The following is a 25,038-nucleotide window of genomic DNA, read 5'->3' as shown; positions in this document are numbered from 1 at the left end:
CCAGGGCATCCGATATGCTTAAGACGGCCCTGCCAGCATGACAAAGCCGCTTCTGGCGAACCAGAGCAGCACACAGAAACACTGTTTACCTTCCTGCTGTAGCGGTACCTATTTATCTACTTGCACTTTGACGTGCTTTCAAACTGCTAGGTTGGCGGGAGCAGGGACCAAGCAATGGGAGCTCACCCCGTCGCGGGGATTCGAACGTCAACCTTCTGATCGGCAAGCCCTAGGCTCTGTGGTTTAACCCACAGCGCCACCCGTGTCCCTTCTTTAGTTAGTACTTTATCGCTTTTCCATCTTTGTGCTAATACAGTAACATCCTTGCTGCAGTTGTAGCATACATAAAGAATTTTTGTTTCAATTTTGGGAAATCTTGACCTAAAATACCTAATGAAAAAGCTTCTGAACTTTTAACAAAAGTTATCTTAAACATTTTTTTCATTTCATTATATATCATTTCCCAGTCATTTTTACTTTTATTTTACAATTCCACCATGAATGAAAAAAGGTGCCTTCCTTTTCTTTATACTTCCAGCACTTATTGGAGACAGTTTTATACATTTTAGCCATTTTCAAAGGTGTAATATACTATCGGTACATCATTTTCATATAATTCTCTTTTAACAGAGTACAATCAGTAAATTTCAAATTCACTCTCCATAATTTCTCCCAGTCCTCCATTTGTATATTTTGTCCTAAAATAATCTTGTACCTACTTTATCATAATAAAAAGAAAAAAGGTGGGTTTAGTTACACAGTATCTAGATTCCAAAAAGAAATTGTAGACAAAAACACTAAGCTTTTAAAAAAGATGTATAACATATTATTAGATTGAGAGACAAAAGACGAAGAAGTGAAATCTGTAATGGTCAGAGTGGCTTAATGATCAATCCCAGGGAACTCTGGAAATTAATTGTAGCTCTGGGAGGGGAAGAAACTTTTTCCTAATGGCTCTCAGCACCAGATTCCTGGACCCAGGATTCATTTGGATCATGATGGTTTAAAGTGGTACCATAGTGCAGGGATCCTCAAACTAAGGCCTGGGGGCCAGATGCGGCCCAATCACCTTCTAAATCCGGCCCACGGACGGTCCAGGAATCAGCGTGTTTTTACATGAGTAGAATGTGTGCTTTTTAGGGCCGGCTCTACATAGCCCCCCGGTGGCGCAGTGCACCATGGCGGGGGGCTGGTAAGCTGGGCGCCGGCCTGGCAAGGAGGGCGCCGCGCGGCAAAGCCGTGCGGAAACCAATTGCGCCCTGCGAGGGTGGGGCGGGCGGCGGGGCAGGCGGGCGGGCGGTGGGGCGGGCGGCGGGGCGATCTCCACCCCTCAGCACCAGGGCGCGCGATCTGCTCAAGACGGCCCTGGTGCTTTTATTTAAAATGCATCTCTGGGTTATTTGTGGGGCATAGCAATTCATTCATTTCCCCCCCCCAAATATAGTCTGGCCCCCCACAAGGTCTGAGGGACAGTGGACTGGCCCCCTGCTGAAAAAGTTTGCTGACTCCTGCCATAGTGCTTTAATGGTATGGTGTGATTGTGGCCCAGATGACACTATTGCATGGTTTGATCCAGCCAGGTGGTTCTTAGCGTCTTACTGGCTTTTGATGCACACTGCGCCCTCTAAGACATTACAGGCAGAATAAATAAATCATTAAAGGCCATGGACATAAGAGGAACAAGGGTAATGATATAATGGAGGGGGAGAAAAATATTTTATGCATTTTCCCTTGGGATTCTACCCCCCTCCCCGTCTCTTTCCATTAACAAGCCCCACTTGCAAACACCCCTCTCCAGAATGGTGCACCAATTTATTTATTCCGATGTAATGTTATGCAGATTAAGTCAAGGAGAAATAATATTACTAATTGCTTCCATCCATTCCTTTTCTGAAGCCCCATCCTAATTTAAGCCCCCCCCTTTCCTCTTCCCAAGGGAAGATTAAATAAACATGCCTCCAGCACAGCAGGAGGGGGGGAAAGACTGAAATAAAAATTAATTGTAATTCACAAAATGGGGCAGGATTAGAAGACTGTTCACATCAAGAAACTGATTCCCCATCCCCCGCCGGTGATGGGCTGACCTCTCGCAGGTGGAGCTTCAAGGGAAACAAGCATGGAATCCCATGTGCAGGGAATATGCACACACAATCCCAGATTGCAGAACCATCTTCAAAGACCGTTTATTCTAGGTTTTATATCCTGAACCAATACTCTTCCGGTGATAAGAAAGAGCAGCAGTTCTGCAGCCTGACCTTTTGCAGAGTTAGGGCATGCCACTTAGGGGAAGGCTATTGATGGCTACTAATCATGGTGGTTGGGGGTAGTATTGCTTTTGAACACCAGTTGTTGGAAACCACAAAGGGGTGTGTGTGCTCTTGTACTTGGGTCCTACTTGCCAGTTTCTTACAGACATCTGTTTGGCCATTGTGAGAACAGGATGCTGGAGAAGATGGGCCACTGGTGTGGTCCAGCAGACCTGCCATGTTCTTATGGGCTATAGCTCAGTGGTAGAGTACCAGTCTTACCTGTAGAAGGTCCCAGGTTCAATCCCTGACATTTCTGGTGTGCCCCCTGCCTGAAACCTACACATTCCCATCATCCCTGGGCATTGGCCATGCTTGCTGGGCCTGATGGGAGTTTGTAGTTCTGTGAACACATTTAAAAGTCCGTAGAATGTTCAATCAGCCCAAGGCCTGGTTATAGAGAAACATTTTTACCTGGTGCCCAAAGGTATGTAATGAAGGTGCTAGGCAAGCTTCCCTGGGGAGAGCATTTCACAAGGTGGGAGCCACTGCAAAAAATGCACATTCTCATGTTGCCACTCTCTGGGTCTCTCGCAAAGGAGGAACACAAAGAAGGGCCTTGGATTATGATTGCTGCATCTGGGTCAGTTTATATAGGGAGAGGTGGTCCTTGAGGTATATACTTGTTCTTTGAAGTTGTACCAGATCCTCACCTCCTGTTTCTTATTTGCACTGAGCTGAAATCACTGAAGACCCACTACACAACACTACCCATGCTTTAGATTAGAACTTACATCCTGGTGTGTGTCCTCTTTTAACAGTAGAGGGCACTCCAGTGCTACTATGGGTATAGAGAAAATCATAAGCATAAAAATCAAACTTATTTTAAACAAGTAAATGATGAGGTACATTAAAGTGGATATTTTCTTGTAAATATCATGCCCCAACCCCTGGGTACCTTCAATATATTTATATTTTCAGGTGATTCCAGTTTGAGTGCTTTCACTTCTATAGAAAAGGAGCCTTTTTTCTTCTTTTAAACAGCATTCTAGCCTTACTTTCTGTTTAAACATAGTTAATAAGTTAACCATTCAAAGGTTTTTCCAAAGTTTCAAAACGTTTTGCCAAAGGTGAAGAGTTCTTTTGGATTCAGTGGCAATAACAACACAAGTGGAGGGGAGTTAGCTGCTTTTATTAAATAACAGTCTTGACTAAAGCACAAAGCAGCAGTGAAAGAGTTTTTAGCAAAATGACACAGCATGAACAAAATTAAGCTAATTCTGTCATCAAGAGCTGACCAGCCTATTATCTAAATTCCTCCAATCTATTAAACTAGGCCAATATACTGTACCAGGGGGGGGGCAGGGGAGTATGGTTTTATAGATTTGAAAAGGGAGCCTCCCTAAACCCTAGAAATTAGTAAATAGTAGGATTTTATTTACAGTATGGAATGGCTATCAGAGTGTACCTCAAGAGGAAAGAGAAAGCCTGGAGGATTCCAGAGAAGCCGGAGGTCACTTGGATATTAACTGTCCTTGTGTTTTTAAGCGTGTCACTGCAATATTACCCGCTTTGATGTGTTGCTCTGAATGCTGTAACTTCTGTTATTTGTTCTGCACAGCTATGGAAAGCTGTCTCTTTTTCTAAAATGGCGGTAGTGTTATAGATTTTTGGGGACCTGCCTAAACCCTAGAATGGTAGGATTTGATTATTTGGCGTTTTGAAGGCAAGATTGGAAGTCAGTGGAAAAGTACAGGCTAAAGTTCCTTTCAAGCCAGGGCCTCATTTGGGATAGAGGCGTTGCCATGACAAAAGGTGTTGACCAGGCATCCCCAAACTTCGGCCCTCCAGATGTTTTGGACTACAATTCCCATCATCCCTGACCACTGGGTCCTGTTAGCTAGGGATCATGGGAGTTGTAGGCCAAAACATCTGGAAGGCCGCAGTTTGGGGATGCCTGGTGTTGACGGCCCATCTAAGAGGAATCTTGGGCCTGGGCATTTAGAGGTTGCCATGATGGTGGGATGTGTTTGAGGTGACGGGAGAAGAGAGGTTTTTAGAGCAAGGTGTGCCCGGCAGAAGAAGGAGAGAACAAAGAGAGATCCATCTTGGGCAGGTTGGCTGAAGTCTGACAAGGAGAGATGCCTTTGACTCCAGTGCTGTACTGTGGTGGGAACAAGCCCTGCTTGAGATTACCATGCTGTAAGATCTGGACTACGACCGTCTTCGCCACGTCTGCCCATGTCCAAAGGAGCACAAACCCTGAGTGAGTGTCTGGAACCCGCTGGAATCTTGCTACCGTTTAGCAGAGAGTAGGGCATATGTGTCCAACTTCTGTAACAATACTTAATCAGCAGTGCAGCCTAATACAGTGGTACCTCAGGTTACAAACACTTCAGGTTACAGACTACGCTAACCTGGAAGTAATACCTCGGGTTAAGAACTTTACCACAGGATGAGAACAGAAATTGTGCTGCGGCGGTGCGGCGGCAGCGAGAGGCCCCATTAGCTAAAGTGGTACTTCAGGTTAAGAACAGTTTCAGGTTAAGAACGGACTGCCGGGATGAATTAAGTTCGCTCCTCCCAACCAGCCCTCCTGACACCGGCCAGACTGGTTGAGAAGGGCAAGAGTGGTGAACGTTTCTGCAAAACTAGACAAAACAAAACTGGTAGAACTGCCACCACTTCCCCATTCCCCCGCCTTTTACCAGGTTGCAAGGCTCTTAGTCTCTCTTTCGAGACACAGACAGAAATTCAACTGGTAAGGTTTTCCAGTTACAAAACTCTGGCTCACTGTACCCTGACGCCCACAGAAGAACAATCAGAGAGGTAGGTGACTAATTGGCTTTAGGGACTTAGGGATTTATTTTTTCCCCTCAGCAAAGCACACAAAAGAGAAAGGCAATATTCCTTTTCCAGGATTTATTTAAAAAATAAAACAAGACAGCTTAAAAACAGTGCGCATTTCTTTCACAAGTTACAAGTTACAAACAGGAAATAATAAAATATAATATCACTAACTCATACATACGGACCAGTAGCAATTCAGGAACACAGCAATAGGTCCAAGGTTGGTTGCAAACGGCAGAGTACCCGCAGACACTTCCTTTTGGCAGACCCCATGCTGATCAGTCTTTGGCAAAGTTGCGATTTGCAAAGTGCGAAGTTCCATTAGCAAGGCAGTTATTCTTATACTGATTGTTCCCATGGGGTTCCCCCCCCCCCCGGATTTTCCACAAATCCTATTCTTGCTTTAATTTGAACCCACCAATAATGTAGCAGGGGCCCAAAGGGCCACAATTAAGGTAATAATGTAAATCCTTATAAATCTTGGAATATGCTTATACAGTGGTACCTCGACTTACGAAGGCAATCTGTTCCGCGGCGCTCTTAGTAAGTCAAAACCTTCGGATGTCGAAGCGTCCATTTTGCGCATGCGCAAAGCGTGATTTTGTGCTTTGCGCATGCGCAGTGTGCGCCGCTTCTGCGCAGGCGCAGACCGCGCGCACAGCGAAAATACTTCCGGGTTTGCCGACTTCATAAGTCGAAACCTTCGCAAGTCGAGGCATTCGTAAGTCAAGGTACCGCTGTACAGTCATACCTCGGTTTAAGTACGCTTCGGTTTGAGTACTTTCAGCTTAAGTACTCTCCGGACCCGTCTGGAACAGATTAATCCACTTTCCATTACTTTCAATGGGAAAGTTCGCTTCAGGTTAAGTACGCTTCAGGTTAAGTACAGACTTCCGGAACCAATTGTGTACTTAAACCAAGGTACCACTGTATTAGAAGAGTTATGGTAACCTGATGCTTTAAAGAATCCATGACAGGAGCACAAACAGTAAATCAAACAATAAAGCAGACCAAAAGCCCTTGCCAGTCCCAACAGTGCGAATAAGCAGGGAGGAAGAATGGCACAAACCAATCAACCTACTGTGTTTTCCCTTTTTTAAGACACCCGTCTTATAACTTTTTTTCCTCAAAAAAACACAGAGTGGCTTACTTTCGGTGGGATGTCTTATTTTGTTTATTACCGGTACAGTTTTTACGGCTCAGGGCGCTGCTGGGCTCTCTTGAGTGCTCTGCGCTGTAGCAGCCATCGGTTCTGGGTGGCGGGGTGGCAGGCGTCCTTGGCCGGGTCAGACGGAGGCCACTGGCTCAGGCGCTCCGCCCGCCACTGCAGGGTGGTCCAAGCTCCTTGGCCGGGCCAGGCAAGGAAGAAGCAGTGAGCCCAGCGGTGGCGGCAGGGACGGCGGTGGACGAGAAGGCGGAGCGTGGCGATGGAGCCAGCAAGGCGGGAGTGCGATCAGCTGTTAAGCGGAGCTCTTGGAGTGCCGCTTCACAGCTGATTGTGCTCCTGCAGTGCCGGCCGCATGGAGTGACTCTGTGAGTGGAGGTGCCTGTGGGGGTTGGTTTCCGCGGCGCGGAAGTATGGCTTATTTTCGGGGTATGTCTTATATTTCTCAAATGCTTAAAAACCCTGCCATGGCTTGTTGTTGTTTAGTCGTTTAGTCGTGTCCGACTCTTCGTGACCCCATGGACCAGAGCACGCCAGGCACTCCTGTCTTGCACTGCCTCCCGCAGTTTGGTCAAACTCATGTTCGTAGCATCGAGAACACTGTCCAACCATCTTGTCCTCTGTCGTCCCCTTCTCCTAGTGCCCTCAATCTTTCCCAACATCAGGGTCTTTTCCAAGGATTCTTCTCTTCTCATGAGGTGGCCAAAGTATTGGAGCCTCAGCTTCACGATCTGTCCTTCCAGGGAGCACTCAGGGCTGATTTCCTTAAGAATGGATAGGTTTGATCTTCTTGCAGTCCATGGGACTCTCAAGAGTCTCCTCCAGCACCATAATTCAAAAGCATCAATTCTTCGGCGATCAGCCTTCTTTATGGTCCAGCTCTCACTTCCATACATCACTACTGGGAAAACCATAGCTTTAACTATACGGACCTTTGTCGGCAAGGTGATGTCTCTGCTTTTTAAGATGCTGTCTAGGTTTGTCATTGCTTTTCTCCCAAGAAGCAGGCGTCTTTTAATTTCGTGACTGCTGTCACCATCTGCAGTGATCAAGGAGCCCAAGAAAGTAAAATCTCTCACTGCCTCCATTTCTTCCCCTTCTATTTGCCAGGAGGTGATGGGACCGGTGGCCATGATCTTGGTTTTTTTGATGTTGAGCTTCAGACCATATTTTGCGCTCTCCTCTTTCACCATGGCTTACTTTATGACTATGTATTAAAAAGGGGGAAACAGGGTATCTTCTTGAAATACAAAAGCCTGCAGTAGGTTTCTGCAACATGGGCTTTCCCCTGGGGCCTCTGTTTTAGTTTTATTTAATTTTTATTGAAGATTTTATTTTGTTACAAAATAAACAGAAAAGGGAAATAGTGTCTCCACTTTTGATTCATAAGTCTTTTTCACAGTTGGTTAATGTTCAGTATGAGACACTAATGTCATGGACATCTTGCAGTTGGGGGAAGAAAAGGGGGGAAGAGGTGGGGGTATTGTTCTATCTTTCTTTTGCTTAGTGCTAGTGTGGGGATTTGTGAGCATTACGTGGGTAGGTGCTATATATATATATTGGCATTGCGGGGTGTTGAGAGGGTCCAGAGTTTGTTTGGTTGCATTCAATTGTTTACAGTGTGTACGCGTGGAGGGGGTGGGTTGTTGGGTCATATTAGTCATATTGGTTCATATGCTGTTGGAGGGGATAGGTCATTGACTTGCTGTGCTGTGTATGTGATGAAGGGGAACCACTCCTTTGCTTGTCCTCCTGTCAGTTTTAAGTTTGTTGGTTAACTTCTCTAGTAGGGCAGTTTCCCATGGTTTGCTCTCAATAGGTTTGCTCTCAATAGGTCTTTCCCATGTCTAGTTATGGTATTTCTAGCTGCTGAGAGTAAGTGACACGAGTTCCTTGTTGCCATGTACATGTGCGGTATTGTCCTGGAATATATTTAATTGTGCTTGTTCTGGAGTTACTTCTATTAGTACCTGTTATTTTTGATATTTCCTGCAATATCGGGCCATTGGCTTGATCCATCTGACTCTTCCTAGCTTATGCTGATATAGCGAGGAATGTTCTTGGAATAAATGTAGTGTTTTACTGCAACCGTGTCTGCTTTATTGAGACGAATGGAAACTCAGATACTGCAAAGAACAGGCACCCCCAAACTGTGGCCCTCCAGATGTTTTGGCCTACAATTCCCATGATCCCTAGCTAACAGGACCAGTGGTCAGGGATCATGGGAATTGTAGTCCAAAACATCTGGAGGGCCGAAGTTTGGGGATGCCTGGCATAGAAAGACCGTGGGGTCTTCCCTTGTAGCTTTCCCCTCCAGTGCGGGCCTATTCATAGCCCAGACCATTTTCATTTGGTTCAAGTTGGCCAGGCCACGAACGTAAACACGGTGTGCGTGACCCCAGGGCCGGAGCGTCCATAAAGGCGAGCTAGGCAACGGCCTGGATAAATATGTATGTGCAGGTTACAGGTAGGTAGCCGTGTTGGTCTGGGTTGAAGTAAAATAAAAAAAATTCCTTCAGTAGCACCTTAAAGACCAACTAAGTTTTTATTTTGGTATGAGGTATCTGAAGAAGTGTGCATGCACACGAAAGCTCATACCAAAATAAAAACTTAAGTTGGTCTTTAAGGTGCTACTGAAGGAATTTTTTTTTATGTATGTGCAGGCAGCACATAGGGCTGCTGAGAGAACAGTTGATTGGCGGGGGGGGGGCGCCAGAAGGTGATCTCGCCTAGGGCGCAAAAAACCCTAGCACCGGCCCTGCGTGGACCCAAGGGCCGAACCCCATAGCACCTCCTTCCATCAGCCTTCCTTGCCCGCCTGCAAAAGTTTCCTCCCGCCTTGCTCCCCCACAGAGCGACTTCGCATCACATGACCCACCCCTAGTGCTGGAACCTTTTTCGCCGCGGGCCTCCCTCGGAATCACGAGACCTCTTTGCCTCTGGACGCATTGCCACCCTGTTCTGAGAACCGTCCGCCTCCACTCTAGAGCCAGGACACCGGAGAAGGCACACACCCTGCTCGGGTCTCAGTGTCCTAAGAGAAGGGGTCTTGGTTGAGGCGACAAGAGGATGTGACACCGGCAGGGAGCGGTGGTCGCTTGTGCCGGGTGGGAGGGGGACTATTTTCTGAAGGAGGGGGCGAAGAAGAGAAAAGGGGCGGAGGTATATCTGGGCGGGGCAAGATGGCGGCGCCCTGTGGGCTTTAAGAGTCCTGAGTGGTAAACAGCTGAGCGTCGGCGAAGGAGGAGCAGCTGCCGGAGCAGAATCGGAAGGGTGAATATCCAGGTTTGGGGTTGGACAAGAATGAATGGATGACAGTGGGGAAAGCAGGGGGGAAGGAAGAAGAAACTGGGGTAGAGATGAGAGGAATAAGGGGCAGTGGGGAAGGAGTGGCCCATCAGGCGAGAGGAAGCAGAAAAGAGGATGGAGCGTGGGGGCAGGGCTGTCTGTGTGCATAAAGGGGTATCGTGCATTTAAATTGGAGCTTTTTGGTTGAGGAACGCCTTTTTGTCATTGCAATTTTTCAGTTTATCTGTAACAACGCCCCTGAGAGGTAGGTCAGGGGAAAGTGGTGTGTTTGGTGGGGGGGGGGAGAGAAAGAAAGTGGCAATGCGGAGGGAAAGCTAAATATATTATGGGGGAGGGGCATGCGGGCAAATAAATAATAAAAGAAGTAATGCGTCTCTGAATCGAAGCTCTTGCTGCGGAATAGTGTTTGCCTAAAAACAGGGTGGGGAGAAATATGGAGAAGATGAGGGGAAGATAAATTCTTAAGTATTATCTGGGGGGTGGGGGCCGAATGAGGAAGGGGCACGGTGGGAGCGGTGTAGAGAAGCAGAATCATAAAACAGCTGCTAAATAATACTTACGTTGTAGTGCTTGTTTGTGACCAGTGTGCTTCATGTACATTGGGGTTGTAGCCAATGCTAGTTCTACTGAAAGACCTATTGATATTAATTGACCTAACTTACCCATGTAACTTGGCCATCAGTGGTTCTACTGAGTAGGACTAGGAGTTGATACAACCAATTGTTTATTGTTTTAAAGCTATGAAGCAAACCTTTCGGCCGAGAAGAAGTGAATAATAAGGTCCAACAAGGGCGAAGGAAGCAAGGGTAGATGGGCTGTGTTGTTATGTAAGGAAGGGTAAAGGAATGATATTTACTGTATTAGCTTTTAGTGTTATTTGTGTGCTATTCCTGTGAGGTGGGCAGGGCTAAGTAGAGGTGGTAGTGGGTAGAGGTGAGGAATGGGGGGGGGAGACAAATACATGGTTGAATTGCCTTTGTGAATCTTCCCTAGTCTGTTCTCTTGCGTTTAAGCTTGTTTTTGAAACATCCTCTCCCTGCCCCTTGAACCAGGAAGTCCCTTCTTTCTAAGGGCTCCTTTATCTGAGATGCATTTTAACCAGTGTTTGGCAAATCTTGACTAACCTGTTTTTTAAAATGGGAAAGTTGGCTAGTGTATATAGCCCTCCTTGGATCCTACTTGTGGGCTTGGCCACTGTGATCCAGCAGGGTTTTTCTTACGGTCTTTTTTGGGGGGGAATGCACCCTTCTCCTCTGAAAAACATCCTGTTGACTAGCTCTAATTCAGAGGGACCCACAAATAAAGGAACAAAATACTCTTTTGTTTTTAGCTGGATTATTTCTGTTGCAAGGCTTTCTGTTTTTCAGGCACAGTCAGCTGGCTTGCTTATCCTATTGTTCTCAATCTCTGGCTTAGATTGAGAGGAAAACCACTCTTCCTAGGCATAGCTGTCAGTAGAGGGTATTCAAGGTGGTTGTATGCACTACTTAAAAATTCTCTCAAATTCTTTGTGTGTGAGTGTGTGGCTGGTGATGACTTCTGTAAAATTTTACTGACTAATACCAACTATGGCTAATTTGTCAAAATTTCAGTCTATTTACTAGGTTGCCTTGGGCAAGTCGTCTTTGAGGTCCTTGTCTATAACAATCCAATGAAGAATCCACTTCAGCAGAATGTTTCAGGAGGCTTTATGATAACTGTTGTAACGTGCAGACTAAACTTCATGTCCTGGTTGACGTCACTGTGTGTGAAGGGAGATGACACCCAAAAAGTCTGCATTTAAAAAAAAGAATGCGCTTCTGGATCAGGGTACCTTAAGGATCGCCATAGCCCTCATATTGCAGCTCAGTCACAGGAGTGCTGTTAGTAGCCCACCCCCTCACCCCATCTTACAGAGGCCAAGCTGGCCTCAACTAGGTCAGGCATTTGTGGTTGGTGGGTCCACACTGTAAACACCCTTCTAGCAGAGATTCGGCCAGTTGGCCTTTGCAGCTGCTTAACTTTTATTTTTGTTATTTATTTATTGCATTTTTATCCCACCTTACTTCCAAGGAGCTCAAAGTGGCATATGTATTTCTACACCTCCCTCTAAATTTTATCCTCACAACAACCTTGTGAGGTAGGTTAGGCTGATATACAGTGACTGGCCCAAGGTCACACCCAGTGAGCTCCGTGACTGAGTGGGGATTTGACCCCAATCCCTAGTCCAACATACTGACCACTATATCACAATGACTCTCTTTACTTTTTGATGTGCCCGTCACATTAATGATTATTTGCATTCTTATTTTCTTAATTGTGTATTGTATTTTAATGTTGTGTTGTGATATAGCATAATTATGTAAGACCAAGACCCAGTTTTGCATTGCATTGCATTTCCAACAAAGATGAACCAGATGTCCTTGGGAATGCTCATGGAAGCATTTGAAATTAACAGGGCGCCAGGTGCATTTTGTGCCTAAGGATTTTATCCCATTTGCGAGCACCTCAAAAAGTTTGGGGGCCATTTTTTGCACCTGGCTGACACTCAAGGATTACTGAAATGTATGTGCTTTGAAGCTTCGAAGTATACGTTAAGTCAATATGTTAAGGAGTTTAACAATAAAGGGTAGTGCAGTGGTATCTCAGGTTACAAGCGCTTCAGGTTACAGATTCCGCTAACCCAGAAATAGTACCTCAGGTTAAGAACTTTGCTTCAGGATCAGAACAGAAATCGCACCATGGCGGCAGTGGGAGGCCCCATTAGCTAAAGTGGTACCTCAGGTTAAGAACAGTTTCAGGTTTTAAGAACGGACCTCCAGAATGAATTAAGTTCTTAACCAGAGGTACCACTGTGTTTTGAAAACTGAAGTATAGTGCCAATATTTTTATTGTAAACACCAAATTAAACATGTATTAACAATTTCTGTTTAAAATGTGATATTAACAATGTGTTACTTATGTAAATTGTGTATTAGTTCATGCTTATCAAAATACTAAATAACAAGTTTTGCCGACTCCACCCCCCCAATGGTGACTCGACATTCTGTTTGGGTGCCCACAACCCAGGTCCCAGGAGCCATTTGTCTCCTAGCTTTTCTGTCCCAGTTTCTAACACTGGCTCATGGGGAGGGCAAGCTAGAGGCTGCTATTTCTAGTTTCTTTTCAGTATCTTGTATTCAGGGACCTGTTGCTTTTAAACATCTTTGTATAGTCACAGAGCTGTAAGGACCTAGCTACAGGGGTAACTTACAGGCATTACTTTTTTGAGCCATGATAGAAGAAGCTTTAGATTTAAGTCTTCCAGTTAGGTCTGGCACTTTTGAGAGAACCTTGATCACCAAACGTGGCTTGACATGGCATCTTCATTCCTACAATTGTTCCCTGGTCATGGCTTCCTCCAAGAAATCATGGGAGCTCTAGTTTGTCATGGCCTCTGAGGGTTAAGAGACACTGTATCTCCCCCACAGAGCTACAATTCCCAGAGTTCCCTAGGAAGAGGGATTGATTTTTAAAGCACTCTGGAATTTTTAGCTGTGTGAGCTAGGTGTCTTCTAGCAACTCTCAGCACCCTTGCCAAACTACAGTTCCCATGATTCTTCAGAAGAATCCATGATCATTGCAGGTGGTATGTTAGTGCCTTAAGTGCCTTAAGGATATGGCACCTGTGTGCAACTTACTATTGTAGGGCAGGAGCAGTGGCCCTCTGGAAAGATTCAAAATACCGTTTGTGGTTTTAGTTGGGGCAAATTGTTGAATGTAGGAGTGCTCAACAGCTATTTACCGGTACTCATCATCCTTTCTCTCTATTTTTCCTATCCATTCGTGTTAATGAAAAAAGTCAGATTTTCTAGCAGTGGAAAGAGAGTCAGTATTACAGCAAAAGAGTTCTGAACTTTTGCATTTTATACAGTAGATGTTTAAATTGCAGCCTGTTTTTTTTTCTGGAAAGCTATTAAATGCTCTGCAAGTGTTTGGGTTGGTTTTTTTTTTAAAATTGCAAATGTGATAGTTCTTCTTTGGCATTGAGTGCCCTTCACTAACCCATATATATATATAAGCTGTCCTTGATGTTGGATGGCAGTTGCTGAATGCCTTAAGGAGGGTTTTTGGTTTTTGTGCTTGGGTTTGGCTTCTGCTTACAAAACGGCAGTATTGCCTGTCAGCTGTCACAATCTAAACAAATCTCACATAACTTCCTTTTCAGTTTTCCCTGACGGTTCCAAGACTCTGGGAAGTGGCGGTTTGGTTCTGCAGCAACAGCTCTTTTGTCAAAGAATTACTGACACTGGGTCTGTCCTGAATTTAAAGCTCTGTGCAAGATGTTGTGTCACTATTGCTAGTACAGTGGTGCCTTGCAAGACGAAATTAATTCGTGCCGCGAGTCGCTTCGTCTAGCGATAATTTCGTCTTGTGAAGCATGGGTGGCCGCGGCAAAAACAAACCCAAAAACGCCGAAAAACTTGTCTTGTGAAGTGCGGCCATTGAGAACTTCGTCTTGCGAGTCACCAAAAACATCGCAAGACGCTTTCGTCTAGCGAGTTTTTCGTTGCGCGAGGCATTCGTCTTGCAAGGTACCACTGTACAATATCAAAATAGCAGTGAAAAGGAGGTGATGACACTGGAGATGAAGACAACAGTGGCAGGAGTCCAGTTGACTTGGCACCAGCCAGCATGACTTGGCTTGAGGCATTCAGCCCAGTTCTTGGCATTAAAAGAAAAGATAAAAACCTGCCACCACCATTTGCTGTTTGCTAGAAATCTGTCTGTTTGCGAAAATAAAATCCTGTAGGCTGCGAGGCAAAAGTAGGAAATGTCCAGAAAGTCTGTTTAAAATGCTTTGTTAGAGGTGGTGGGAAAGCTTTACTTTTTGAATCTCAAGACAGGCCTGGGTTCAAATATCAGGCCTCAAATACAGATTCCTGTATTGTTTTAGCCAGCCTGCTATGTATCAGTTTGCCTTCTGTAAAATAATAATAATAATGCCCTTCGTAAAATCAGGATAATCGCCCTTGAGCTGACTATGTAATCTGCTGGAAGCTAACTGTTAATTGGCAAGAACACTGTACTCCAGTTATACTGGGAACAACCCCTGTATAAATAAAATAAAACGAGTATTTTTTTGAACCCCAGTGATTTTGCTGAGAGATTTAGGCATATGTTTAACTCATTTAAAGTGTTGAAGGACAGTTTATAATAATAACAAAATTTGTTGTTTGTACACCAGAATAAGTTTATTTCAGATAGTAGTAGTTTTCGTTTTCTGAGCATGCATATACATTGAAAGCATTGGGGGTTGAGGTGTAAAGAAGTCAGTATTGGGCTGAAGACAAAAAAAGAACCCATTTCAAAAGCAGGGGTTTTATTTATTTCTCTTGCCAGCAGCGGGAGTCAACACAGCCAGTGTGGCATGCACAGAAGCACTTTGTGTGAAGAAGAATGGCTCAGCATGGAAATATCAGCCATCTTCTGGCCCTACTGGATTCCCCACATCTGACGGACCTGGAAGGTGTAAAGACGGAGCTTAGAGAAATCCTAAACTCAGGTAAGTATCAGTCATGTCTCCAGTGATTTCCACAGTATTTCTGAAGTTCCTCACATTTTATTCTGAAGCAGCTGGCCCACAACTGCTGCTCAACCTAAGGTGGCCACCGAATAGTGCTATTGTAAATTGTTGTTGTAGTAATAATAATATACCACCCTCTTTGAAAATATCAAAGCAGCATACAGCAGTATAAAAATACCGTGTTTCCCTGAAAATAAGACACGGTCTTATATTTATTTTCCTCAAGAAGACACACTATGGCTTATTTTCAGGGGATGTCTTATTTTTTATTACACGTCCAGCCTTGCCTCTTCCTTGGCGCCCTCCAGAACTGCGCCTATCACTATGTCTTATTTTCGGGGTATGGCTTATATTGCGCAAATGCTTAGAAATCCTGCTATGGCTTATTTTATGGGTATGTCTTATTTTCGGGGAAACAGTATAAACCATTGCAATCAGTACAGAACAATCATTGAAACAACTGGCTTCTTGAGATTTAAACTGCATAGGCCTGCTGGCATGAAGTTTCCAAGAGACACCTTGAGAGTCAAAATCTGCATCTCTGCTGAAAGAGTGTTCCACAGCATGGGATTGGCAACACCAAATACCGTACTTGTAGCTGAGGCTAATGGCACCTCTCTGATGGGGGTGGGTAATAACAGTTCTCCTCCATATAATCTCAGTGGTGAGGCTGGTATAGAAATGCTCAGGAAGTTAAGATATCATGGACCCAAGTTGTTCAGGGCTTTGTATAGCATCACAAGAGCCTTGAGCCTGGCTCAGAATCATAGAGGCAGCCAACAAATGTTTTAGCAGAGGTGTCTCATGTTGCTGGCCACTCTGTCTTCAATTAAATCTTACAATCCCCACTGATAATATTTTAAATTTTATAGCAACTATATGGGGTTTGTCAATGGATCACTGTAGATAAGGGGTAGTCAATCTTTTTATACCTACCGCCCACTAATGCATCTTTCTTGACAGTAAAATTTCCTTACCGCCCACCAGTACTCGTTGGAAGGAGGATTCACCATGTGCTGTAGAACCCCCTACTGCCCACCTAGAATCCTGAACTGCCCACTAGTGGGTGGTACGGACCAGGTTGACAACCCATGGTGTACTGTAGAAAGACTCTCTGTGCCCTTCTGCCAAAAGGCTGTTATTAATTCATTGGAAAGATAATACCATGCCCCCCCCCAAATCAATGGATAGAAGTCATGACAGTGCTTGCAACATACAAATGGATTGCTTTTAGACAGATTGTGTATGGATAAATAAATTGATAGTTTGAATCCATTTATGAAAAATATAATTTGTTAATAATTTTACATTTGGTGGAATAATTGTATTATTTATATACCCATATATTGTATTGTATTTCAGTTTCAGCCCCCCCTTCTTTTTTTCACTTTACTTCCTTACTGAAAACTTTCAATAAAATTTTAAAAATAAAATAAATTCCTATAATCCCCACAGGATAAATGTTAAATTGCATAGTACTCAGTGGATTTATTCTGTAACCTCCTATATAAGTTTCTTCAAATCATTCAAATCGTTTCTGACCAATACATCTTTTTTGTGTATGTGAATGCTGATCTGTAATTGTGTTTTCTTTTGGTGGCCAATAACCACATCAGATCGCGGGCCAGTGATTGTAAATACCTTGGTGGATTACTACTTGGAAACAAGTTCCGAGCAAGTCTTACATGTCCTGTGCACACTTCAAGAGCCACATGACAAGGTAATGCACATGTATGTTGTCACATGGTTGTCTGCCATGTGTCATTGTGCTGAGGAATTGCTGAGCGGCTTTTAAAAGCAACAAGGCTGGGGCCCACTTAGATCATAAGATGAGTGCGGCTGAATGAAGCCAGTGGCCCATCTAGTCCAGCATCCTGTTCTTGCAGTGGCCAATCAGATGCCCATTTTGGGAAGCCTGCAAGTGGAACTTGCGTGCAGCAGCTATTTTCTCACTTGTGATTCTCAGCAACTGGTATTCAGGAGATGCAGCCTGTGACAGTAGAGGTGGAACATAGCTACCATGGCTAGTAGCCATTGATAGTTTTATCCTCCATGATTTTGTCTGATCAACTTTTTATTTATTTAATAAAACTTATAAACTGCTTGATTGTGCATGTGTGTGGAGAATACAGCAAAGCAGTTTTTAAAAGCCATTGAAGCTGCTGCCCATCACTGCCCATCACTTCCCATGTGACTGTAGGTGCCTCTGAGCAGCTTCTTCCCTGGTCCAGTCCTGAGCATGTATGAATGAAGCAACCTTGTGAATTGAGCCAGTTGTGGGTCTTTAATTGTGGTACTGTTCTTGAACCACAACCACTAGTTAAGTAAAACTGCTGTGGGGTGTGTATCTTCTACATTTGCACTTGTTTGTATTATTTTTAGAATGTTTCTGAATGCCAGCCAACCATGTCCCTAAACTGATATTCTCAACATTCAGCGGTCATTGAGTCAATATTGGACTGTTTTGGAGTTGTTGCCCTTTTTAACCTCCTTAATGTCTCCCCAAAAACATTGATTGTTCTTCTGCAAACTTTGGAGTTCTTTCTGAACCTGCTAATACCCCCATGTTTTTCAGTCCCCTCCTTTTTACTATGATCCTGTTGGCATTCATTGATTGCATTGGCTCTTGGAAGGAGAGATTTTTTTATATTGTAAGCCACTTTGAGTTTATTTTATTGTGAAAGGTGGGGTGCAAACAATTAAACATTTATTTCATTCAGTTTATATACAATTTGATGTTAAAAATCAGCTTAAAAAGAATAAAGCAAATCAACAGTAAAAACATTCAAATAATTGAAATCAGTGATAAGGTAAAAACAGGTAAAAGCACATAACAGCATTCTACATTTCTGGATAGGCTTGTCTGAACAAATGTTATCAGCAGGTGCCAAAGAAGAGTATATAGCAAAATGTTTGCCTGATGTCAGTAGGCAGGGATTTCCAAAGTGTGGGTGCTGCAGCGCTAAAAGATTGGTTTTTTTTTTTTTTACAAATGCAGAACGAATGTTATATGGTAACTATGACAGAGCCAGTTTTGCAGATGGAAGTGGTCAAGTGGTCATATTCATGGTGTAAGGTGATCTAACAGGTGAACCAAGCCCCATGTTGTTATTTAGGAGTGCTTTGAGATGCCTATGAAAGAGAGTGAGAGCAGGTTCAGTTATATATTTCAGCTTCCCTCCAGGTTAATTCTCCATTTGCTTTTATCACAAGTTCTCGCTCTTTTAATTTCTCCTAGCACCTCCTGGACAAAATCAATGAATGTATGAGCAGACCAAGTACCCGTCTCCTGGCTCTCTCACTCCTTGGGCATGTGATAAGATGTCAGCCATCTTGGAAACATAAGCTTTCTCAAGCATCTGTCATGGTTACGTTGCTTAAGTGTCTTAAGGTATGGATGCTGTGCAGCTGCAATTCTTGTTTATTATATGTTTCCGTGGAATGTGATGACATACAGTGACCTCTCACAACTTGGTTTCCTCCAGATGTTCAGTGCTAAAACTTGCATCATCCGTGACACTTGGCTGTTCTAGCTGGGGCTGATGGGAGTTTTAGTCAAACAACATTTGGAGGGTGCCAGCCTGAGATATGGAAACAAAACCCTTTTGGACAGTGGTCACTGCACACTGTGCCTGCAATGCAAACCTTTGTGAATGGCATCCCGCCTAGAACTATTCATCAGGTAGTTATTCACATAACACCTTTGTCACTTACTGATCCTCCAGCCATAGTGCCCACTCCCGTTCATGCAAGTTGGATCAGTTTCCCTCATTCATATCAGAATTTTCTCTTTTCGAGGGATGTAGGCTTTAATTCTGAAACGGACCAATAAAATCAGAGTGGTAAAGTCTCCATTCTGAGAGAGAGACTCTCAAAACATGGTGAAAATGAATAACACCTCTTTCTTCACAACTGGGTTTAGGTTTCTTTTTTTCCATTGGGCTGTGTCCTAGTCAGAGTAGATAGTAACCTGTTACTGTTTTTAATGGGTCTCCTCTGAGTAGGACTAATATTTGATCCAACTCAGTGTGTTTTTACAACTATTGCCCCATTGTCCCAAATAGGGTCTTTGGTGTCGGCTCTCCCCCCCCCTCCCCGCCCTCTGTTTAGGTTTGGCCAATCCTCTCAAACATTGTTTCACATTTTAAATTTGGCACTTAACTCATATTCTGTTACTTTTATTGATCCCTGTACAATGTAAAAACAAGAGTAGGGAAATTAAATAACCCTTTTTTTAAAAGGGAGTTAGTGAGAAATAGATTGCTTTAAATATGGTGGAAGCATTCAAAGACCCCTGCAAGAAGAAAACTAGGTGTTGTGCAGAGGGACCTAAACTCTTCTACCTGACATGCTGCTTTATATGTAAAATGTTGGGTTTCCTTCATCTGTAGGAGCGTAAAAGCATGTAACACTAGTGGTGGCAAAGTATGGTACTGCATTTCAGAAAACCATTTACCATGTAAGGATTGTACAAATGCAGTCTTTGCTAAGGAGCATTGAAATAGCTATTGCTATCCTAACTGCACCCACAGAAACGAAGGCAATGGAGCAGAGGGCTTTCCTAACACTTGTGATGCATCTGTTGAGAAATCTTAAACCTCTGGATAGTTGTCTTTTTCTTTATCCTACTCATCTTTTGCAGAGTGACACGGATGTAGTGGCAATCATCACAGGTGTACTAGTGTTAATAACGATGCTGCCAATGATCCCCCAGGCTGGAAAGCAGTACCTGCGCGATTACTTTGGCATCTTTGGTCGCCTTTCTTCCTGGAACTTGAAGAATTCAGGTGAGATGCCAGAAAAAGTCTGCTGTGAACAAGCTTACCCTTGGGAACGTCTGTAGCTCAGTGGTAGAGAGTCTGCTTTGCATGCAGAAGAGCCCCTGCCAGTCAGCATAGGTCAGTGTTGTTGAACCTTGGGTCTCCAGATGTGAGTGAACTACAACTCCCACAATTCACAGCCAGCTTAGCATGATGGTCAAGGATGGGAGGGGGGGAGTTTTAGTCCACCCATATCAAGGTAACAAAAACTGAATAGCTCTCAATGTAGCACATACTGAGCTAAATAAACCAAAGGCAGTATAAGGCAGTTCACTAATTCTCCCAGCCTTGCTGAAGGTCCTAAATTCAGACTACAATTCTGGCCCTGAATACAAAACCCCCTGAAATTGTGGCATGGTGTTTCAGAGTTTTGGACCCAGGACCTGGGAGACCAGGGTTTAAATCCTGATTCTTGCCTTGAAAGCTCATTGGGTAACCTTGTGTCACAGTCAATGTGTGCCTGACATTGGGCTTTACAAGAAGCAACCCTTGAAATTGACTGGAAACTTCTATCAGTGCAAAATGCAGCAGCCAGATTACTGTTAGCTCTGGGGCTCCATTTTGATCTTTCAACGTCTGGGTTTTAAATCGGCTACATTGAAGACTCACTTTTACCTCTGACACCCGAGATGTAAATTTTCAGGACAAACCACAATTTTTGTGATTGTAGGTTATTTTTAATGTTTGCATTTTAAATTGTTGCAAAGATTGTCATCTAATCTCCATTTTAACAGATTGTCCCAGAGTGAGCCATGGAGTTTAAATCAGACTTGCACACAGTTTCACAAAAAGCCATATTTTCCTAAGGTGCTGAGCTCACAGCCAGTTCTGTTCAAAATTATTCTCTTCCCACTCCCTTTGTGCACCTATGGAATTGTGGCACTTGCTATGATAATATTTATATTTATTTATATTCCTCCTTTTCCCGAGACTGGGACTCAAGGTGACATACACAAATTAAAAACAACACAGATAAAATTCAAAAAGCTGAAAACATGTAAAAGGCAATTGTTAAAAAGCAATTAAACTAATGGAATTAAAACAATATGGAAAACCACAAATCATACAGCTATTAAAACACAAGTAATAAAAACAGCACAGCAGTATTTTTTTAGGGGGGGCACATGTCAAGAGACCTCAATAATAGGAGTCATTGTAACCTGCTTTATGTCTTTGCCTCCCTAGGACACATAACTGACATCCACCGGCTCCACCTCCATGCCAGTGTGTATGCTCTCTTTCACCGCCTTTACGGAATGTACCCTTGCAATTTTGTCTCCTTTCTGCGCTCCTACTACAGTATGAAAGAAAACTTGGAGACCTTTGAAGAGGTAGTCAAGGTAAAACTCTTTCTTTAAAGCACATCTTGTTTGTGTGTACCTGTAAGTCAGAAAGACATGACCCAAGCTTATTTTTTTTGGAATTGCTTGATTGCTGGTATTTATTTATTTATTGTATTGGCTGTTCACTGTACCGAAACGAATAACTAAGTTGAACCTGCATCTGAGGAAGTGGGCTTCTAAAGAGAAATTGGAAGTCCAGCAATCAATTGGAACTGAAAATTAATACCTGCAATCAGGTGTGTAGGGAAGGGCCATATATTTGCATACAGGAGGTCTTGGGTTCAATCCCCAGTGACATATCTCCAGATGGAGGTGGGAGAGAATCCCTGCCTGAAACCCCAGAGAACTGCTGCCAGCCATGGTGGACAGCGCTGAGCTAGATTGATCTTAAAGACAAAGGGACCCCTGGACGGTTAAGTCCAGCATGACTAAACCGCTTCTGGTGCAACAGGACACCATGACAAGCGCATGGAAATGGCATTTACCTTCCCGCTGCAGCGGTACCTATTTATGGACTTGCACTGGTACGCTTTCAAACTGCTAGGTTGGCAGGAGCTGAGACAGAACACCGGGAGTTCATTCACCCCGTTGTGCGGACTCGAACTGCCAACCTTAAGATCAGCAAGCCCAAGAGGCTTATTGGTTTAGACCACAGTGCCCCCCCCCCTATTCAACACAACACACAGCAACAGAATTTGCTTCCATGGGATGCAGTGATGGCTAACTTAGATGGCTTAACAAGAGTTTTAGGCATATTCAAAGACAATCAGACTGCAACTGGCTACTGACCCTGGTGGATAACATCAACCTCCACAGTAAGGGGGAAGTATGCTTCTGAATACCAGCTGTTGGGGATCACTAGTGGGGAGATGTTTTGGGCTTGGTTCATGCTTGTATGCTTCCCATCATGAGCATCTGGCTGACCAATATGAGAACAGGATGCTAGCCTAGATGGGCCTTTGGTGGTCTGATCCAACAGAGCTCTTTTTATGATAATAGCAAAATAAAATACCCATTTTCTCTCTCTGTTTCTTCCAGCCAATGATGGCACATGTGCGCATCCACCCTGAGCTAGTGACTGGATCCAAGGATCACGAACTGGACCCTCAGAGGTGTGTACATTCCCATCCCTTTTAAAAGAGGCTGTGATTGAACATTTAACTCATCCCTTCTTAAATCAAAATACTATGTTCATGGCATTCTGCAATTAACCCTTTCTAAAATCATCTCTAGGTTAGACCATAGTGACACCCATGTCACCCTAGGGTTGGGTTTTCAAAAATCTTTTAATTTTTTTGATAAATATTTCCTGTAAATAGAGATTGTATCATAAATTCTGTGATGGGGTGGAAATTGACTGGTGGTGCTTGGACCTAAAACAGGTGGAAGAGGCTAGAAACCCATGATGTTTTGATAGAATGTGCCCGTATCTCCCTGGACCCAGCAGAAGCTTCCTGTGAAGATGACTACTATTCACCTTCCCAGCTGATGTCCTCTTACTTGCAGAATCGCCCCTCTGATTTTGTTTCCAATTTGCAGAGAAAATTTGGTAAGGTCCCCCAGCTCTTCAGAATGTCTATAAACAGCAGGTGCCGTCCTTGAAGCACCTGCTCGGAGCAGGTGTATTGCTCATTCTAGCAAACCAAGTTTACCAGTTCTCTCCTCACAATGCCGTTCTCGGTCCCTTCTTTTTTTGCCTTAACCACAGTTTCCTGTAACACATGTGGGGCTTACTCATGAGTGTAGGGAAGAATAGGGAAAGGGGAAAAGAAAGACAGACAGACACTTTGACCTGCAAAGCTCTGGTCCAGAGAGAGAGAGAGAGAGAGAGAAGGGACCTTCTCCACCCTTTGCCCAGGCTCCTTTAATCACACAAAAGAATTGTGTTATAGAATTCAAAACAACCAATCAAATGCCTCAGCACATCCCAAAAAGGTTTCATGTGGGAGAGGATCAGGTAGCAGAGAATATGTGAGGAAAAACCAGGAAGGCCTTTCCCAGGCTACAGATCTATCTGCACTACAAAGCAAGAAATAAACATTGAGGCTAAAATAAACAGGAAATAAGAGCAGTAGAAATTCATGAAAGGATTAGGCAGGAAGACAGCAGAAAAACAGTTTTACTACCTCCAGAAAAGCAGGATGTTAAGGAATGCAAATGGTACTTTTCCTCTACACGAAATGGTTTAGACAAATGGGTTTGCTTGAACCAAATTGTTGTGCTTGCCTGGAAAAACATCACATCTGATCATAAATCTATGATTAGACACACACATCTGATCATAAATCTATGATTTATTTCAATCAATCCCCTGGGATGCTTAATGCTACAGACACATGCCCTGATGCTAACCAGACCCTGTCATAAACTGGTTTTGCTAACCTTATCTAAGCTGGGACCTGCCTAGTGTTGGTGTACATGGTAAGTGAACTCATGTATGAGGCAGCAAGTGGAGGGATGGAAGCAAACACCATGCCTGTGGTTGAATCCTGGTTTTTGCAAACCATGGTTTATATTGCAAGCCAGAGTAATGGTTGCAGTGGGCAACCATAGCTTGCTCAAGACTGCTCTGGGATCTGTATCTGTGTGTCTAATGTAGTGTCTAATGACAGTGTCTAATGACCTGCCACTGTCTTTCCTGTGCCCCACTTAAGTTGCTTATACTGCTTTAAAGCAGGGGCCAGCTCTTTTGCTGAGCCCCTTTTAGAACTTCATGCTGTGCTGTAAATTTCCATTTCCAGCTGGTTCAAGAAAGCCCACCACCATGTTCTCCATCCAATGAAAAAGGCTACTGCCAATCAGAATAGATAGTACTAGATGAGATTGACCAAGAATCTGATTTGGTATAACACAGCTTCCTATATTCCTGGAAAGGGCTGTAGCTCAGTGATAGAACATCTGCTTTGCATGCAGAAGGTCCCAGGTTCAATCCCTGACATCTCCAGGTAGGGCTGGCAATGTCCGTTTTCTGAAGTCCTGGAGTGCTCCTGCCAGTCTGTGTAGACATTACCAAGCTAGATAAAACAATGAACTGTGTAGCAGCTTCCTATGTTCTTAATGCCTAATTTTTGATAGCATTCCAAGTTTTTTTTTTGTGTATGTGTGTACACACACACACACACACACAGTCATACCTTGTGTTAAGTACGCTTCAGTTTGAGTACTTTCAGTTTAAGTACTCCACAGACCCGGAAGTGTTTATTTCCGGATTCCGCCGTGTGTGTATGCGCAGAAGCGATCTGTGCGCTTTGCGCATGTGCAGAAGCGCTCCATCGGTGCTTCGCGCATGTGCGCTATTAAGTACTTTTCGGGGTGCGAATGGCACCCCGGAACCAATTAAGTACTTAACCTGAAGTACCACTGTATACATACGTACATACATACAAACAAACAAACAAACAATCACACTCTACAAATTTTGGGATGGGTGATCCTCCTGGATAGGAAATGATTTGTATACGGCTTTATTAATTTTGGGAGAAATAATTCCCTTTTACCCTTTATTCTCCATCTTCTTTAATAAAAAATGCAGAAAGACCAACTATCCCTTCTCGGCTGTTGCTATTGCCAGACCAGCTACCTCAGAGCTTCAAGTTTCAACCCTCGTTTCTGACACCTGAGCAGGTAACCCTGCTTGTGTTGCGGCTGTTATATTTTTCTTTTACTGGTTACAATTATAAATTGTTCTCCAGAAAGATCTCAGGAAAATGTATAATAAAAGATAACACAACAAAATACATCAAATGAAAGAATGCAGAAG

The 25,038-nt window shown here is 43.8% G+C and overlaps 1 protein-coding gene across 5 annotated transcripts in view; it reads left to right on the top strand.

Annotated features, from left to right (window-relative positions):
• The first annotated feature begins 9,411 nt into the window (after positions 1 to 9,411).
• Positions 9,412 to 25,038, top strand: part of TSC1 (TSC complex subunit 1) — a 30,937-nt gene continuing 15,310 nt past the window's right edge. The window contains exons 1-10 of one of the 5 annotated variants that reach the window (XM_088664757.1): positions 9,468 to 9,534; positions 13,757 to 13,841; positions 14,932 to 15,094; positions 16,732 to 16,835; positions 18,354 to 18,506; positions 19,758 to 19,902; positions 21,121 to 21,275; positions 22,317 to 22,390; positions 22,661 to 22,827; positions 24,811 to 24,902. In XM_088664757.1, coding sequence (XP_088520883.1) covers positions 14,989 to 15,094; positions 16,732 to 16,835; positions 18,354 to 18,506; positions 19,758 to 19,902; positions 21,121 to 21,275; positions 22,317 to 22,390; positions 22,661 to 22,827; positions 24,811 to 24,902 — 996 coding nt within the window. In that variant the 5' untranslated portion in view covers positions 9,468 to 9,534; positions 13,757 to 13,841; positions 14,932 to 14,988. Of the gene's footprint in view, positions 9,535 to 9,723; positions 9,815 to 13,756; positions 13,842 to 14,931; positions 15,095 to 16,731; positions 16,836 to 18,353; positions 18,507 to 19,757; positions 19,903 to 21,120; positions 21,276 to 22,316; positions 22,391 to 22,660; positions 22,828 to 24,810; positions 24,903 to 25,038 lie in introns of those variants that run through there. The other 4 variants (XM_088664759.1, XM_035102209.3, XM_035102208.3 and 1 more) reach the window with 4 other exon arrangements.

The sequence above is a fragment of the Zootoca vivipara genome, chromosome Z2, assembly GCF_965207765.1.
Source record: "Zootoca vivipara chromosome Z2, rZooViv2.hap1.1, whole genome shotgun sequence".
Taxonomy (NCBI): domain Eukaryota; kingdom Metazoa; phylum Chordata; class Lepidosauria; order Squamata; family Lacertidae; genus Zootoca; species Zootoca vivipara.
This window is presented reverse-complemented; position numbering and strand designations above follow the sequence as displayed.